General features: G+C 36.7%; 1 protein-coding gene across 1 annotated transcript in view; it reads left to right on the top strand.

Moving 5' to 3' along the window:
- ROCK1 (Rho associated coiled-coil containing protein kinase 1) overlaps positions 1-18,517 on the top strand; it is a 153,387-nt gene that overhangs the window by 84,449 nt on the left and 50,421 nt on the right. The window contains 5 exon segments of the mRNA XM_017873531.1: positions 2,177-2,265; positions 6,492-6,540; positions 13,959-14,094; positions 15,316-15,407; positions 15,511-15,757. Of these exon segments, the coding sequence (XP_017729020.1) occupies positions 2,177-2,265; positions 6,492-6,540; positions 13,959-14,094; positions 15,316-15,407; positions 15,511-15,757 (613 nt within the window).

Below are 18,517 nucleotides of genomic sequence, written 5' to 3' on the forward strand. Positions count from 1 at the left end.
TTGAGACAGAGTCTCGCTCTGTCGCCCAGGCTGGAGTGCAGTGGCCAGATCTCAGCTCACTGCAAGCTCCGCCTCCTGGGTTCACGCCATTCTCCTGCCTCAGCCTCCCACGTAGCTGGGACTACAGGCGCCCGCCACCTCGCCCGGCTAGTTTTTTGTATTTTTTAGTAGAGACGGGGTTTCACCATGTTAGCCAGGATGGACTCGATCTCCTGACCTCGTGATCCGCCCGTCTCGGCCTCCCAAAGTGCTGGGATTACAGGCTTGAGCCACCGTGCCCGGCCCAAGCCTACATATTTTTAACAGGAGAGGAAGAGGTAGCAGCTATTTTTAAAAAGCTGATAATGATTCTTTTCTTTATCCTTGATATATTGACTTTTAAATACAAGAGAATGTGGTGAAAAGGGAAAATGAGAAAAAGGTGAAGGAACTACATAAATACCCATTTGCTGTTAAGTTCATCTTTTAAATTTTAATCTCAGTAGAGCTGTTTGGCAAGTTATGTATTGCTAACAAGGGCTCAAAAATCTTTGACCTAGGTAATAATAAGGAGTTGCTGTAAGTCAGCTCTCACTGTATTACTTGACTGTAGAGTTAGAAGTACCTTTGGCCTTCAAAAATATTCAAAGGATTCATGTTTTCTTTGGGCGGATTTTGTTCAGTGGTGATTACCGTAAGTTTGTCAGTGGTTGCTACCTTTATCTTTTGCTCTAATAATATCAAGGGGGAAATACTAATTATTTTAACCTAGAACTAAGTACAAAATCAACTAATTTAATTTTCCTTGAAAACCTTTTAGCAGAGATACTAATGAACAACTTTGCAATTGCCAAATACAATGGATGATTTTCAGCCCGTGTCTTATTTTTCTTCTTTGCTGTATTTGACACTGACTACTTCCTTCTTCTTTGGAACTTCAGACTTTTCTAACTCTTTTATGGTCCTATTGTTTCCCTCTTTTTTACCTCCCATATTTTTGAATTTTATTTATTTCTCAATCCCCTTTTCAGGATCTTCCTCCTTTGCTTACTTTCGATTATCAAACATTTCCCAAAGTTCAGATCTTGGCTCTCTGCTCTTTCTCTGTAGGTAATCTCATTCATGTCCAGCTTGCTCTTCTGAGCTCCAGCCCTGAATCTTTCTCTCTCTTCTGTATACTTCTCAGGCGTATCAAACTAGGCCAGAGCTAAACTCATTGTTTTCCTGTCCCCATTCCCTCCCTAGCAGTGTGTTGACTGTCTCTCATAATGGTATATCTGTTCTAACTTCCAATTGATTTGGTCATACGTTATGCTTTCTAATTGATACCTTTATCCATTACTTCCTCATCATTCCTATAGACTCTGCCTTTTATCAGATCCATATTCTCTTATCTGAACTGTTTTGATAGCTTTTTAACTGGTTGCTCTTCTTAGAACTTCATAGCCCTCTAAGCTTGTCATTCACCTTATTATTGTAGTGATGTTTTTGAGGTGCCAGCATTATGTCATTTCTCATTTAAAATGTTTATGGGTTAAAGTCCCTAACTCCAATTTGTGCATGCAAGCATCATTACCTTCTTAGACTTAAAGTGAGTTGTTTTCCTGTTACGTTCTGTGCTCTGCTACAGTGCTTGATTTCTTTCCGTTTCCCAAATGTATCGTATTTTCTTCTGCCTTTCTACATTTGGGCTCATTGTTCATTCTAGCTAAAATGCCTTCCTTGTACCACCTGCTTTGCTTTATCAGATTATCAGTTCCTCTTACCTTTTTAGGCCTCAACTTAAGGATTATATATTCTTGACAGAGTTAGAAGTGACCTTTTCTGTCCTTCGGAACACTCTGTAGATAATTTTATTATTGTTTACCAAAGTCTGTTGTAATATTTTGTGTATATTTATTTGAGACGTTGTAGGTTCTTTTTTCTCTTCCAATTTAACTTTGCCTCACTATGTAACTATTTGCTTCATGAGAACAGGAACCAAATCTTTTTAATTTTTGTAATTCTAATGGCCTAACATTTAGTAGATGTTAAGAAAATGCTTGTTAAATTGATAATAAAAAAATTGAGATAGAAAAGAGGTAAGATTAAACTAAATTATTTTCTTAAAAGGTTTAAAATATTAACATAGACTTGATATTTTAAATGTCTAAATATTCTTAGTAGAATGAATTTTTGTTTTTGTTTTAAATTAAAGCAGGAAAGTTTGCAGAAAACAATCTATAAGCTGGAAGAACAGCTGCATAATGAAATGCAGTTAAAAGATGAAATGGAGCAGAAGTGCAGGTGAGAATATACTTGAAGTTTTTCATATTAAAAGTTTTACATACCAAATACTTATTTGAAAGCTTATACCCTGCAAACATCTGAAAGTAGATAGAAAATGAGGATGTAAAGATTACTACTGATAATACATTCATGATATGTCTCGGCTAGAATTGAGAAGTTGTATTTATGTTGGCTTAGTTATAGATGTATTTTCCTCAGAATATTTGAAGTACATTTGTTCCTGGCAGTCTGTATTCTTTTTTTTTTTTCTGAGACAGAGTCTCACTCTGTTGCCCAGGCTGGAGTGCAGTGATGCGATCTCAGCTCACTGCAAGCTCCACCTCCCGGGTTCACGCCATTCTCCTGCCTCAGCTTCTCCAGTAGCTGGGACTACAGGCACCTGCCACAATGCCCGGCTAATTTTTTTTTTTTTTTTGTATTTTTAGTAGAGACGGGGTTTCACTGTGTTAGCCAGGATCTCCTGACCTTGTGATCTGCCTGCCTTGTCTTCCCAAAGTGCTGGGATTACAGGTGTGAGCCACCGCGCCCGGCCAACAGTCTGTATTCTTAAAAAACTATAATGCTAATTCATTTAGTTGCCTGACTTACTGCTTTTTTCTCGTTACATAATTAGCTAACTAAAAAGGCAAATTAGGCTGGGCATGGCGGATCACTTGAGGGCATGAGTTCAAGACCAGCCAGGCCAGCATGACAACTGCATCTCTACTGAAAATACAGACAATTAGCTGGGCACAGTGGTGTGCACCTGTAGTCCCCGCTGCTTGGGAGGCTGAGACATGAGAGTTGCTTGTACTGTACTCAGGAGGGAGAGGTTACAGTGAGCCGAGATCACGCCATTACACTGCAGCCTGGGTGACAGAGCAAGACTCTGTCTCAAAAAGAAAAATAAATAAAGGGGAAATTAGTTTACATTAAATAAGGTGCTTTTTGAAATGTAAAATGTTGAAGATTAAAATACATTAAATTTTTGATGTGGCCATTCTAATTTCCACTGTGGTTCTCTGGAGCAGTAACTCAGAGTATTTTTTTCTGTGGGTCTGATTTCAGCATGTTATTGGCATTAGACCCACAGAAAAAATATCTTTGAGGTATGCTCAAGATTAATTTAAATAACCTATCTTAATACTGAATTACTTATCAATTATAAGCAATACTTTTTTTATAATTATTTATGTTTTTAGTGAATAGTATTGAATAAATGAAATGCAAAGGTAACACAAAAAGTATTCAACAAATAAAATTGGGAACACTGGTAATTTTGTGACAGAGCAGGTGGGGGGTTTGGTACGAAACAGGTAAAATTCTCACTTTTAACCATTCTTTATAGATTATATGGTTAAGTGTATAATACAAACTTTTTTTTTTCTTTTTTTTTTGAGACGGAGTCTTGCTCAGTCACCCAGGCTGGAGTGCAGTGGCGCGATCTCCACTCACTGCAAGCTCCGCCTCCTGGGTTCACGCCATTCTCCTGACTCAGCCTCCCGAGTAGCTGGGACTACAGGCGCCCACCACTATGCCCGGCTAATTTTTTTTTTTGTATTTTTAGTAGAGACGGGGTTTCACTGTGTTAGCCAGGATGGTCTTGATCTCCTGACCTCGTGATCTGCCCGTCTCGGCCTCCCAAAGTGCTGGGATTACAGGCGTGAGCCACCACGCCCGGCCAATACAAACTTTTTTTTAAAAAGGTATTTGAATATTATTTGAATATAAGCAAATAATTAACTGATCCCAGGGTTTGGAAAGAATTTCTAAATATAAAATATGAAAATAAGGGGAAGAACTGGGTAGATACTGTTATATAAATGTTGAGAAGTCTCTACATCCAATTTTTTTTTTTTTTGAGACAACGTCTCACTCTTGTCCCCTAGACTGGAGTGCGATAGCGCGATCTCGGCTCACTGCAACCTCTGCTTCCTGGGTTCAAGCAATTCTTCTGCCTCAGCCCCCCGAGTAGCTGGGATTACAAGCACCAGCCACCACGCCCGGCTAGTTTTGGTATTTTTAATAGAGACGGGATTTCACCATGTTGGCCAGGCTGGTCTCGAACTCCTGACCTCAGGTGATCCACCCGCCTCGGCCTACCAAAGTGTTGGGATTACAGGCATGAGCCGCCACTCCCGGCCCCCAAAAAATTTTAAACAAAATTAAAAGACAACTGACAAACTGGTAGTAATGGTGAGTAGGGATCAGTTTGAGGAAGTAATAAGAATGGCTGAAGTGGCTAATAATCATGTGAAAATGTATCACCTCAAGGAAATAAAATTGAGATGAAACTTTTAAAAAGTATGTATTGAATTGGTAAATAGTTTTTAAAATAAAAACCTAGTGCTAGGGATTGTGGAGTGATATTTACTTGCATGTCTTTAAATTCTCTGCATTCAAATCATTTTAGTTACAGTCATTTATTCAATAAAAATTTCAGTTAAAGTGTCAAGATAATGTGCTTGTCAACAATATAGTACTGAATAAATCAAGACATGGCCCCTCTCCACAAGGAGCTTGTAATTTAGCAAGAAAAATAAGTAATTATCAAGAAGTGTGGTATGTATTAATTGGGGAGAGAATAAAATTATACAGGAATATCAGGAATACATCAGGAGATGCCTGTACTGTTTTGTCAGAGATAAGAGAAAGCTAAAACCAGAAGAGTCAATGGAAATTATTTGGAGAGGAGTGGAAGGAAGTGTTAGGGTCCAGGAGGTGAGAATCTGTGAAGGCCGTGAGGTAAGAGACCTTGACTGGCCTGTAAGATGTGAGGGAAGGAAAAGCCTGAGATGAGAGTGGGGAGGATGACAAGGTCTAGATTGGGGAGGATTCTTTTTTTTTCTCTTTTTTTTGGGGGGGGGACTAAGAAATTTGGAATTTATTTTAAGTGTGATGGAAAAACACCAAAAGTCATTAAACTAATAAGTAAAAAATATATATTAAATTTGCTGTTTCAAAAGCAGCATTTGGGACTTTATTCAACTAAATGGGAGTGAGGGAAGATGAGTCAAGGATGATTCCTAGGTGATGTCATTTACTTAGGGACTTTAGAAGAGAAGCAAATTGGTATTGGGGTGGGTGTGTGCAACGGAGGCAGTAAGTTCCATTTTGGAGATGCTGAATGAGGTTTTTGATGAGACATCCATGTGAAAATGTTGCATATATAGGTTTTGAAGCTCAGAATTACGTTTTGAACCAAAGAAAGCAAATTGTAATGAAGATAATACACTGAGTGTTGACAAATGGTGCCTTAACTGATTTGATATATGCTACCTTTCTCTTCGTTTACTTTATCCTGTATTAAAGGATAAATAGCTGATTTTTGAGTAGTGGTAAGTATTGCATGATGGAGTTTAGGGATACTTAACCTGAGATCCATAGACCTCCCCTAAAGAGTCCATGGATGAAATTTGAAGTCTTTAAACTTGGATGAGAAAAGGTGAATGTTTTCTCTAACTTGTAACTTAATTTTAGCACTTGTTTCAATTCTGAGCATAGGCAGCAATTCAGTCATTAGCAGTAGTTGTTAATTTTTATTACCAATAGAAATTATAGATGTTTTCTTATTACAGTTGTGACAGCTATCTCTAAATATCATTTATGCTCATCAATACTTTGAAATTACTGCCACTAGATCTTGTAACATAATATATTAAAGAAGCATATATACTACTGAATTATACATGTTTTTAAAAAGTTTATTACTGAATTTTAATATAATTGGCTCCTTTTTTTTTTTTTGGAGATGGACTCTCACTCTATCACCCAGGCTGGAGTGCAGTAGCACGATCTTGGCTCACTGCAACCTCCGCCTCCCAGGTTCAAGCAATTCTCCTGTCTTGGCCTCCCAGGTAGCTGGGATTACAGGCGCCCGCCACCATGCCTGGCTAATTTTTAAAAATTTTAGTTTTAGTAGAGATGGGGTTTCACCATGTGGGCCAAGCTTGTCTCGAACTCCTGACCTCAGATGATCCACCCACCTCGGCCTCCCAAAGTGCTGGGATTAACATATATGAGCCACTGCACCTGGCCTAATTTTCTTTTAATCATATATAATTTTTGTGCTTCAAAAAATATTTTGAAAAAAGGCCATAGGTTTCACTTGACCGCCAAAGAGATCCATGGCACCAAAAAAGGATACAAAACTCTAGCAGTGGAAAAGTAAGGAATGTGAGTGTTTAACACTGGGCAATAGGAAATAAATGTATTTCTGATCTGTATTGCTTTTGTTTTTACAGAACCTCAAACATAAAACTAGACAAGATAATGAAAGAATTGGATGAAGAGGTACTTTTGTTTCCTAATCAGAAGTTTCCTTTTGAGATTTTCCCTCTTTCAACTTGTTTCATTTCCTGAGAAAATTGTATTTGAACTCTATAGTTTGAAACACAAAACAGAGCCAGAGAATTGTGATGAGAGCCTTACCTTGGAACTGCAGTTTCAAGTGGTACAGATTAGATTATAGTTTAGTTTCCTTTGTACAATTGTATTCTACAGCCATATTGAAATTTTAGTATGTAAATTTCAGTTCAGTGGTTCTTGATGGTTGAAATGTGAGAAAGGAGCCAGAGAAGCAAGCGATCAGAAATTGAATCTCAAACTGTATCAGAAAGAGATAGACAAATAAGGAAAAGAAAGAAACACAGTTTAAAATATTTTTAAAAGATTAACACTGACATAATCTCATATAATCAAATGGGAAATATATTGATTTTAGAATGTTCATCTTTTCCATGGTTACCTGTCAAAATTTTTTTATTATCAAAGAAACAATAACAAGCATTCATAATTCAGATGTTTGTTTGCAAATATGTAATACATTTCCATTCCTCTTAGTCAACTTCTAAATATATTTCTACTGTGTCTATGAGTCCCATGAAAAGAAATACACTCTCTATAGTCTTCTCCTAATATATTATTTTGTCCTTTTTTAGGTTTAATCTCTGATAGTTTTTATGCTGTGTTAATTTTTTCTTCCCTTATAGAATGATATCTGTCAATGGCTTGCTTTCTTTCGTGGGTGGCTTTGGATATCCATGTAATCATCTAGGAAGATTTAGATAGCATTTTACTAACTTGCCTTTGTATTTAGCCTTAGCAGTATATATTTGACTCTGAATGTTTAAGGAGTCCTTTTTTGCATTTCTTCCACTTACGTTTAACTTTTAAAACACAGATAAAATTCAAATGTGCTAGATTTAAGTTATTCATTTTTCCAAATTAGAAGTAGAGAGGGAAATTTGAGGTATGAGATTAAAATAGTCTCACTTCTAGAAAGATGGAGTAAAAGTACCTTTCCGTATTCCTCCCAATAAGGACAGCTAAAAACCCTAAACATTAAACATAAAGCAAACATAAAAAGATTTCGAAAGGTGGAAAGAAGGCAAACCAGCCTGGGTTACTTGTGTCCTGAGAAACAACACATGGATGAATCTTCAGGGTTTTCTTTTTGCTGCGTGTATCCTAGACAGGGTGCCGGAGAAGCCAGCAACCTCGAAATATCAACAATTGCAGACAAAGCTCCAAAAAAAGCTAATTTCCTTAGCCTAAAGACCAGAAAAGGAGCAGGCTAGCAAGTCAGAAAACTTATACTATCACTGCTTTTTTTAGCCAAACACCACAGAGAAACGGTAGCCCCATTCTTAACAGCAAAGGCTGAGTGGGAAGTCTAGATTTCCATCTCCACTATGCTGTAGCACACCGCAACTTCCAATTAGAATAGTGTCAGAGAAGGCCCAGTAAAGGAATTTTCGTCTCCCGTGGGCAGTAACAAACCTTCCTTCTCTCCCCAGACAGCATAGCAGTGACCATGTGGGGAATCTACACTTACACTCCCAGCTGGCAGTAATGGGGTGCCCCTCCCACTGCCTTCTGGGTTGGTTTCAAAAGAGGCATGGTAGGGAGTCAGAACTTTCGACTGAAAATAACAAGCTCCCCTCCACAATGCAATGTCATCTGTGGGGGCCACATGAGGAGCAGCCATGGTGCACTCGGTGGAGGCCTGGTAGAGCACCAGAACTCCTGCTTCTACCCAGCAATGATAAGGATCTGCTCCCTTCCCCACCTGAGGTGTCAGTAGAAGCTGAGTGGAAAACCTGGACTTCTACAAACTCCACCTGGCAGAAAAGAGGCAGCACCCCCCTAGTTTCACCAGAACAGTGTCAGAGGAGACCTTCTAAAAGAGATTTTAAGTAAGATCCAGAATGTTGTAAGATAATGTCCAGGTTTGAATAGAAAACTACTCATCATCATCAGAACTAGGAAAATTTTAACTGGAATGAGAAACAATAATAAACTAATACCAACGCTCAGACGACACAGATGTTAGAATTATCTGACAAGGATTTAAAGGAATCATCATAAATATGTTTCAGTGAGCAACTATAAACATATAAACAAGCAAAAAAATAGTCTCAGAAAGACATAGACAGTATAAAATAGAGCCAACCAAAAATTGCAATAACTGAAATAAAAGTCTCAATAGATGGTGTCAGCAGCAGAGGGAACAATGCAGAGGAACGAATCAGAGACCTTCAACAAAGAAAAATAGAAATTATGCAGTCTGAACAACAGAGAGAAAATGGTCAGAAAAAAGTGACAGAGCCTCTGGGACCTGTAGAACCATAACAATGAAATTCTCACATTCGTATCACTCTAATTACTAAAGGAGAGGCGAAAAAGGGGGTGGGAAGAAATGATGATGGAAAATTCAACAAATTTGACAAAAGACCTGAACTAACAAAAGACATAAACCACCAAGAAGCTTAACAAACCACAAAAAGTGTAAACCCAAAGATATCCACACCAAGACACAATAGTCAGATTTCTGAAAATTAATGACAAAAAAGAAATCTTAAATACAGGGCACACCTTACCTAGAAAGGAAAGAACAGTGTAAGTGACAGCTGATTTCTTACCAGAAATCATGGAGGCCAGGGGAAGTGGCATGACTTTTCAGGTGCTAAAAAAACAAAAAAACAAACCTATCAACCCAGAATTCTGTGTTCAATTAAAATATCCTTCTCAAATGAAAAAGAAAATGACAACATTCTCAGATGAGGAAAAACTAAGATAGTGTGTCACCAGCACACCTTCCCTAAAGGAATTGCTAAAAAAAATTCTCTAAACAGAAAGGAAATGATAAAAGAAGGAATCTTGGCTGGGAGGGGTGGCTCACATCTGTAATCCCAACGCTTTGGGAGGCTGAGGCGAGCAGATCACTTGAGACCAGAAGTTCAAGACCAGCCCGGCCAACATGGCGAAACCCCATCTTAAAATACAAAAAAAATTAGCCAAATGTGGTAGCGCATGCTTGTAATCCTAGCTACTCAGGAGGCTGAGGCTAGAGAATTGCTTGAACCTGGGAGGTGGAGGTGGGAGTGAGCCAAGATCGCACCACTGCACTACAGCCTGGGTGACACAGCAAGACTGTCTCCAAAAGAAAAAGGAGGAATTTTGAATTACCAGGAATAAAGAAAGAGTAAAATATGGGTAAATACTTTTTTTTCTCCTCTTGATTTTTTTATAATAGGCAGTTGAAGCAGAAATTATATTGTCTAATATGATTCTCTGTGTATGAGAAAAAATATTTTAGACATTATAAACAGAGAATAATAGGTCATAAAAAAAGGTAAAGTTTTTAGGTCGAGTGTGGTGGCTCATGTCTGTAATCCCGGTGGATTGCTTGAGCCCAGGAGTTCAAGACCAGCCTGAGCAATGAAGTGAAACCCCATCTCTACAAAAAATACAAAAATTAGCCAGGTGTGGTAGTGCACGCCTGTAGTCGCAGCTACTAGGGAGGTAGAGGTAGGAGGATCACTTGAGTCCAGAAGTTGAGGCTGCAGTGCCATAAGCATACCACTGTAGTCCAGCGTGGGTGATAGAGTGAAACCTTTTCTCAAAAATAAATAAAAAAGATAAAAATTTAAAAAAGAAAGGGGAGGTTTTTATACTTTAACTGGTAAGATGCCAATACCAGTAGAGTGTGCTATATATTAAGCTATGCATCTACAATGTAGTATCTATGGCAGCCACTGAAAGGCCTTACAAGGAGATACATTCAAAAACACCGTAGGTAAATCAAAAGGAATGCTAAAATAATATTCAGGTAACCACAGAAAGACAGGAAAGAAAATGTAGAAATAACAGAGATCAAACAAAAATGGCAGATTTAACCCTAACATACTACCAATAATGACATTAAATGGAAATTGAATGGAATACCAATCAAAAGAGGTGGTAGGCGTAGATTTTTTTAAATCCCCCATTTATGTATCTGTCAGAAACTCTTCAAATATAACAATATAGGGAAGTTGAATATCAGAAGATGTAAAGAGATAACATACAAATATTAAAAAGAAAGCAGCAATATTGACAATGTTAATACCTTAACGTAGACTTCAGAGCAAAGAAAATTACCATGAGCATAGAGGAATATTACATAATGATAAGAGTTAAGCCACCAAAAAAAAAAAAAAAAATCCTAACTGTACACTACACAAAAGAGCTACAAAATATGTGAAGCAAAAGTTAATAAAACTGAAAGGAGAGATAGACCAATCCATAATTATTGTTGGAGACTTCAACACCCCTAAGAATTACCAAACATAGGAGAACTCAACCACACTGTCAGCCATCAGAATTTGTTCAACATTTACAGAACTCTCTGCTTAACAGCAGAATATGCCTTCTTTTCAAGTGCTTAAGGAACACACACCAGGTTAGACTACATGCTAAGCTATAAAACAAACACATTTGAAAGCACTGAAATCATACAGAGAGTTTCCTGACCAAAATGTACAGATGAGAATAACAGAAAAATCTGCAAACACACGGAAAGCAAACAACAAACTTCTAGATAATCCAGAGGTCAAAGAAGAAGTCTCAGTGAAAAAAATACATTGGAATGTTAATTATGTCTCATAAAACTGCTATGGCTCTTCATCTTTAAAAAATGTTTGAACAATGAAGTGAAAATACATCATCAGAATTTGTGAGATGCTGTTAACATAGTGATGAAGGTTAATTTATAGCACTAAATGCCTACCTTAGGAAAGAGGAGAAGTCTGAAATCAATAATAAAAACTCCTGCTTCTGGAAACGAGAATAAGAAGAGTGAAATAAACCCAAAACAAACAAAAGGAAGGACAAGTAACAAGAAGAGCAGAGAATAATGCAGTTAAAAGCAGAGAAACAGTAGAGAAAAACAGTGAAACAAAAAACTGTGTGAAAAGATCAACAAAATTAACAAACCTCTAGCAAGACTGATAAAGGAAAAAGAGAGGACACAAGTTACCAGTATGAGGAATGAAATAGGGCTAGGGCATATACTATAGACCATATAGGTATCAAAAGAATCATAAGGAAATACTGTGAACAGTTCTAAACACAATTAAGACATTTAGATGAAAGGGACTAACTTCTCAAAAAACAAACTACCACAACTCATACAGTGTGAAATAGGTAATTTCAGTAGCCCTATATAAGTGTTAAGGAAAGTGAATCCATACTTTTAAAACTTTTTAGATAATATGGTTGACAAATAAACATATGAAAAGAGGTTCATGTAATTAGTCATTTGGGAAGTGCAAATTAAAATTACCATAAAATATTACTCCATAACTATGGAAAAACAGTAAGTTTTAAAATTATGTCAATAACGAACTGGCAAGGATATGGAGAAACTAGATCACTTGGACATTGCAGATGGGGATATGAAATGGTACAGACATTCTGGAAAACCAATTGGCTGTGTTCCTGAAAAACTAAACATGTACCTACTATGTGACCTAGCAATTGTATTCTTGGGCATTTATTCCAGAGAAATGAAAATTTATATTCTCACCAAAACCTGTACACTAGTGTTTATAATAGCTCTATTTGTAATAGCCAAAAACTGAAAACAATCAAAATGTTCTACAGTAGGTGAATGGTTGAACAAACTTTGGTACATTTGTACCGTAGAATAGCCACAAGAAGGAATAAACTGTAGATACATACAATACATAGATGGATTTTAAGGACTTTATGTTGAGTTAAAAAAAAACAAAAAAAAAAACGTGTCTTGGCTGGGCATGGTGGCTCGGGCCTGTAATCCTAGCACTTTGGGATGCCAAGGCGGGCAGATCACAAGGTCAGGAAGTTGAGACCATCCTGGCCAACATGGTGAAATCTCATCTCTACTAAAAATACAAAAAAAAAAAAAAACTGTCTCAAAAAGTCATGTATTGCATAGTTCCATTTATATAACATTCTCAAAAAGACAAAATTATAGAAATGGAGAACCATTAGTTGCCAGGAATATGGGTGGTGGGAGAACAGGGATGGATGTAGCTATAACTAGTGACTGGAAAGAGATTGTTGTGATGACCAGTTCTGTATCTTCATTGTGGTGGTGCTTACATGAACCTACATGTGTGATAAAATGACAGAACTGTACACACCTTATACCAGTGAGAATTTTCTGATTTTGTTATTGTACTATTGTTATATATAACGTAACTACTGGGGGAAGCTGAGTGGAAGGGCACTTGGGATCTCTCTCTACTATCTTTGCAACTTTCTTTGAATGTATAATTATCTAAAAATTAAAGTTAGAATGATGAACTCTTAGAAAGACCTTGAATGATTTATGTCCAATTTTTGCTTAAAGATGAGAAAGCCCAGAAACACTATAAAACAGGTTTCCTAATGTGGAGTCTTAAAAGTGAAGCATCAAAACAAGATTTACTGGTAGTGGTAACTCAGAAAGGTACACTTTTAAGTTGTGAAAATGTGGGTGTTTTAGCCTGGGTACAGTGGCTCATGCCTATAATCCCAGCACTTTGGGAGGCTGAGGCAGGCGGATCACTTGAGGTCAAGAGTTCAAGACCAGCCTGGCCAACATGACAAAACCTGTCTCTTCCAAAAATAGAAAAATTAGCTAGGCACAGTGGTGCATCCCTGTAGTCTCAGCTACTTGGGAGACTGAGGCACGAGAAACACTTGAACCCTGGAGGCAGAGGTTGCAGTGAGCCAAGATTGTGCCGCTGCACTGCAGCCTGGGCAACAGAGTGAGAATCTGTCTCAAAAAAATAAAAAATAAAAATAGACAAAACAAATTGGTATTTTAATCCTCCTCTCTCTGGTGGTTTCTTTTCTAAAATAACAATTTCCTTGATTGCTTTTTAATACACATTGGTGGGTAGATACCTAGAACATCTTAGATAAGCAAGTTGTTGACAGAGATAGGATTAAGGGAGACATCGAGGAAATGGTGAACTCATTGCACATTCTGTACCATCTGGTAATGTTTGAACTTTTCATCACTTTATTATCAGATGATCCTTTCATGTTTCATTCCTTAAATTTGGGGTTGTTATGCCAAAATATTGGTAACACAATATGATTGTCTTAAACTTAGAGAGCGGCTTTCAGTCTGAAAAGATTCACAGGGTTGTATTTTAAATTTTTGGAGCCAGAAGTCTCTGAAAATTTTACCTATCAAGTTCAAGTAAGCAGATTCTCACTGTCTTCTTAAAAGGCAAGCTACTTAGAAAGTTGTATTAGGAGATAGGAGATACTATTTGCTTTTGAAACAGAACATTTGTCTTAAGTGTTTGTCTGTTTTTTTTTTTCTTGTTTTTTGTTTTTAAGAACAAAATACTCTCTTAAATGAATGACGAGAGTATTAATCACAATGGTAACTTTTATCATTATAATTTCAGGGAAATCAAAGAAGAAATCTAGAATCTACAGTGTCTCAAATTGAGAAGGAGAAAATGTTGCTACAGCATAGAATTAATGAGTACCAAAGAAAAGCTGAACAGGAAAATGAGAAGAGAAGAAATGTAGAAAATGAAGGTGAATTGTCACTACTTTTGAAAAATGATAAAATTTCTAACACTGTCATGAGGTTGTCTTTAATTTAGTGTCCATGGTATGTACATAAAGCTACAGTCCTAAGACACTTTATAAGCTAAATAACCCAGATCTCAAGTTAAATTTATAACATATTAAAGTAAATAGTAAGTAGTGTTTAACTAGAGTAGTGATTGTCATCATGATGTGCTCCTGGGAAGCTTTAAAGAGTACTGATGCCTAAGTCCCAGCGATTCTAATTTAATTGGTCTAGATATGTGGCCTGAGTATCATCATTTTTTACAAGCCCCCTAGGTACTTCTAACAAGCAGCTGCGTCTAAGAACTGCTAAACTAGGATTTCTTGTGTTTTAATGCCTGTTACAAATATATTTAAAATACCTTTCTACACCCATTGATGCACTGATTTCACTTCCATAAGTTATTTTACACACGTACTCATACTGCAAACTGATATATACACAAGGCTATTTATTGTAGCATTGCTTAAAATGACAAAAAAAAAAAAAATGCAGTCAATGTTTATATGAAACACAATGTAATACATATATGAAACATAAAGGTAATCAATGCTATAATAAATTTTAGTACATCTATATGATAAAATACTATGCAGCTTATAAAAAAATCATCTCCTTAAATACTGGTATAAAACAATCTCTAAGATATATCTTTAAGTGACAAAAACAAAGTACAGATTGCTTGTGTTTAAAACAAGAGTACTTGTCTATATATGCTTAAATTAAATATATATTAGGGAGGAGAGTCAGTTAAGGGAGACTCACAAGGAACAAAAATGACTAAATGGAGAAGGGAAGCCTTATACTATCTACCATTTGATACGTGTTAAATTTTGTATTAAGATATTGAATTATCAAGCAATTGATCTATTGAAAAATAATAATAAAACTAGCTTTATAATTACACTAACAGAGTGATCTTATAAAGGGAATAAAGGAGTTGGAGTTGGAGATTTACAATAGTGAGAAGAAATCTGTTTTTGCACTCTGTATCATAAAATGATGTTCTACTTTTTAATGAATTTAAAATGCAAGTACTTCCAAATTGGAATTTGGCTTTGGGAGTGGACCTAATGTAGCTGACTGTTATGGCCTAAGACTAAATGTCATTTTTTAAAAAAGGATTTATATGTTTCCACTATGAAAATTTTGTAATTTCTATATATTATTCTTTCATTTTCTAGTTTCTACATTAAAGGATCAGTTGGAAGACTTAAAGAAAGTAAGTCAGAATTCACAACTTGCTAATGAGAAGCTGTCCCAGTTACAAAAGCAGGTAAGTGTTTCAAATGAGGTTCCTTTTTTTAAAAAAATGTAGATAATTAAATTGTATTGCACTTTGGTCAGAAACCTATTTTCTTTCTTTCTTTTTTAAATAGCTAGAAGAAGCCAATGACTTACTTAGGACAGAATCGGACACAGCTGTAAGACTGAGGAAGAGTCACACAGAAATGAGCAAGTCAATTAGTCAGTTAGAGTCCCTGAACAGAGAGTTGCAAGAGAGAAATCGAATTTTAGAGAATTCTAAGTCACAAACAGACAAAGATTATTACCAGCTGCAAGCTATATTAGAAGCTGAACGAAGAGACAGAGGTCATGATTCTGAGATGATCGGAGACCTTCAAGGTAATATTTTTTTTTATTGTGGTAAAATATGCATAACATGAAATTTATTATAACATTTTAACCATTTTTATGTATACAGTTCAGTGGGATTAAATGCAGTTCACAGTGTATGCAACTGTCATAAGTGGAATCATATAGTGTTTGTCCTTTTGCGTCTGGCTTTTTTCACTTAGCACAATGTCTTCAAGGTTTATCCATGTTGTGTGTGTCAGATTTTCCTTCCTTTTTAGGGCTCAGTAATATTCCATGGCATATGTATACCACATTTTGTTCATCCACTCATCTATCAATGGAAGGAATATTTTATAATTTTTATTTTTAATTGTCAAAAAATATATAACATAAAATTTACCATCTTGATCATTTTTAAGTCTAAGTTAATATATTTATGAACATATTATCCTCATAAAGAAAATGACTTTGGTGAAACCAGAAATGGTTGCATTCGGCCGGGCGCGGTGGCTCAAGCCTGTAATCCCAGCACTTTGGGAGGCCGAGACGGGCGGATCACGAGGTCAGGAGATTGAGACCATCCTGGCTAACACGGTGAAACCCCGTCTCTACTAAAATACAAAACTAGCCGGGCGAAGTGGCGGGCGCCTGTAGTCCCAGCTACTCGGGAGGCTGAGGCAGGAGAATGGCGTAAACTCGGGAGGCGGAGCTTGCAGTGAGCTGAGATCTGGCCACTGCACTCCAGTCCGGGCGACAGAGCGAGACTCCGCCTCAAAAAAAAAAAAAAAAAAAAGAAATTGTTGCATTCTTTTTTATTTACATTTTTTTGAGATAGGAGCTCTGTTGCCCAGGCTGGAGTGCAGTGGCATGATCACAGCTCACTGCAGACTTGAACTCCGGAGGTCAAGCAATTCTCCCACCTCAATTTCCTGAGTAGCTGGGACTACAGGTGCATGCCACCATGCTCAGCTAATTTTTGCATTTTTTGTAGAGACGGAGTTTCACCATTTTGCCCAGGCTGGTCTCAAACTCCTGGACTTAAGTGAAACACCCACCTTGACCTCCCAAAGTGCTGGCATTATGGGTATGACACACCACACCAGGCCAGCATTCTTTCTCTTTTAGGATAATGCCTACATTTGTATCACGTTGTAATTTCTTCGCCCTCACAGGTACTCCTGCGGGGTAGGTAATGTGGATATTTTTCAGTTTTACAGGTAAATTAACCAAAAACTTCATTTGAAAACTTGCCTAATTCATAAAGGTTTTACTCAAAGTGAGACTAATCCAGGCAAAGAGGATTATCACTATTAAAACCTAGGAATTCCTCATGCATTGTTGGTAGTAATAGAAACTCAGTTGCAGAAATAGAATCCCATTACGCATTAAAAGTTATACACTTGGGAACGTTTGAACTGGAGATACTGACAGTCTTCGTGAATCTAAGAGGCAAAAGATTGAGTATAACTAACAGTGAATAAATGAACAGTTTTTAAATAGTAATAAAATTCAGTTTGTTTTCAAAAAGATTCCTGGCTTTACGTACTCACATATTTTTCTATTTTCTATTCCTGTTAGTAGCAGCATCCATACTACCTAATCAAAACAAACATGCATGGAAGTTGCCAGATCTCTCAGGAAAAAATTGGAGGGAGGAGTTCATTTTAACCTTAGTTAGAGTTGGGAACATAGTTTCAGGTCCCTTGGGGCTTGATGATTAGCTATAATTCAGTGGAGAGAGGTCAGGGTCAGCTTTTGTGACTAAGGAAACAGAAAATACGATCTCCTGTTGGTTCTTAGTTGAGGAGTGTTGTGCAATCATATTTCTCAGGGACCAGGCTTAAAATAGATCTGAATATAACTAAGAAAGGAACCACTTTATATGTAATAGGAAAGTCACAGACTTCCTTAAATTGCTTTCCTAGGCCTTTTATACAGCTTATTAGCTGTTTGAAAGTCTCTTTATCTCCCTTCTATGTCTGTAAACCAAGGAGATAAGAATAGGTTACCTCTAATAAATCTTTCCAATTCTGAAATTCTTGTAAGTTTGTGATCTGTATTTGACTGAGCTTTGAGCTCCTTCCTTCAGAGGCAGAGATCATCCATGTACTATCAACAGTGGTTTTAAACTGTGTCTATTTTTTAGATATCAGTTAAAGTTAAGGAAAATTTGTAGCATGATTTATTGTTTGTTTATCCTTTTTCAGTGTTTCCTTTGTTTAGTTTGGAACTTAAATGTGAAAAAAAGCTCACATACACTGAAATAATGCACACAACTTATGTGAGTTTCAACATACATATAAAAGGGCATTATGGTTTTTTAAAAAAATCACAATGTTTATATTACTCTTTTCTGGTCTTTAAGAACTTTCAGGCTTCTCAAGTATAAATTTAGTTTGGGATGATGGGCTTCTGGCAGAGTCTTGATTGTTATTCATTAATGGAGTGTCCTCCATATATGACCTCTGTTGAATAGTCTTTTTTATTTTTTACTTTTATAACCCTTTAAAGTATAAAACTATTCTTAGCTTGAGATCTGTACAGAAACAGGCGGCAGCCCGGACCTTTGCCAGTGCCTGGACTAGTGAAACAATAAGGCTGCCATTGATGACAGGGAGAGTTTCCAAAAGTTCAGGCTGTAGAGGCTTAATGAAAGTGATCAAAATGTTATGGAGGATTGAAAATTTTAACTGAATTGATAAGCTCTCATATAGTAAGTTTATCTGTGATTCTTCAGATTGAATGGCAAGAAACAATTTTTTTTAATTAACCATTTTTAAAAGTCTGGTTTTTTTTTTTTTTTTTTTT

The sequence above is a fragment of the Rhinopithecus bieti genome, unplaced genomic scaffold (assembly GCF_001698545.2).
Source record: "Rhinopithecus bieti isolate Rb0 unplaced genomic scaffold, ASM169854v2 scaffold_6946, whole genome shotgun sequence".
Taxonomy (NCBI): domain Eukaryota; kingdom Metazoa; phylum Chordata; class Mammalia; order Primates; family Cercopithecidae; genus Rhinopithecus; species Rhinopithecus bieti.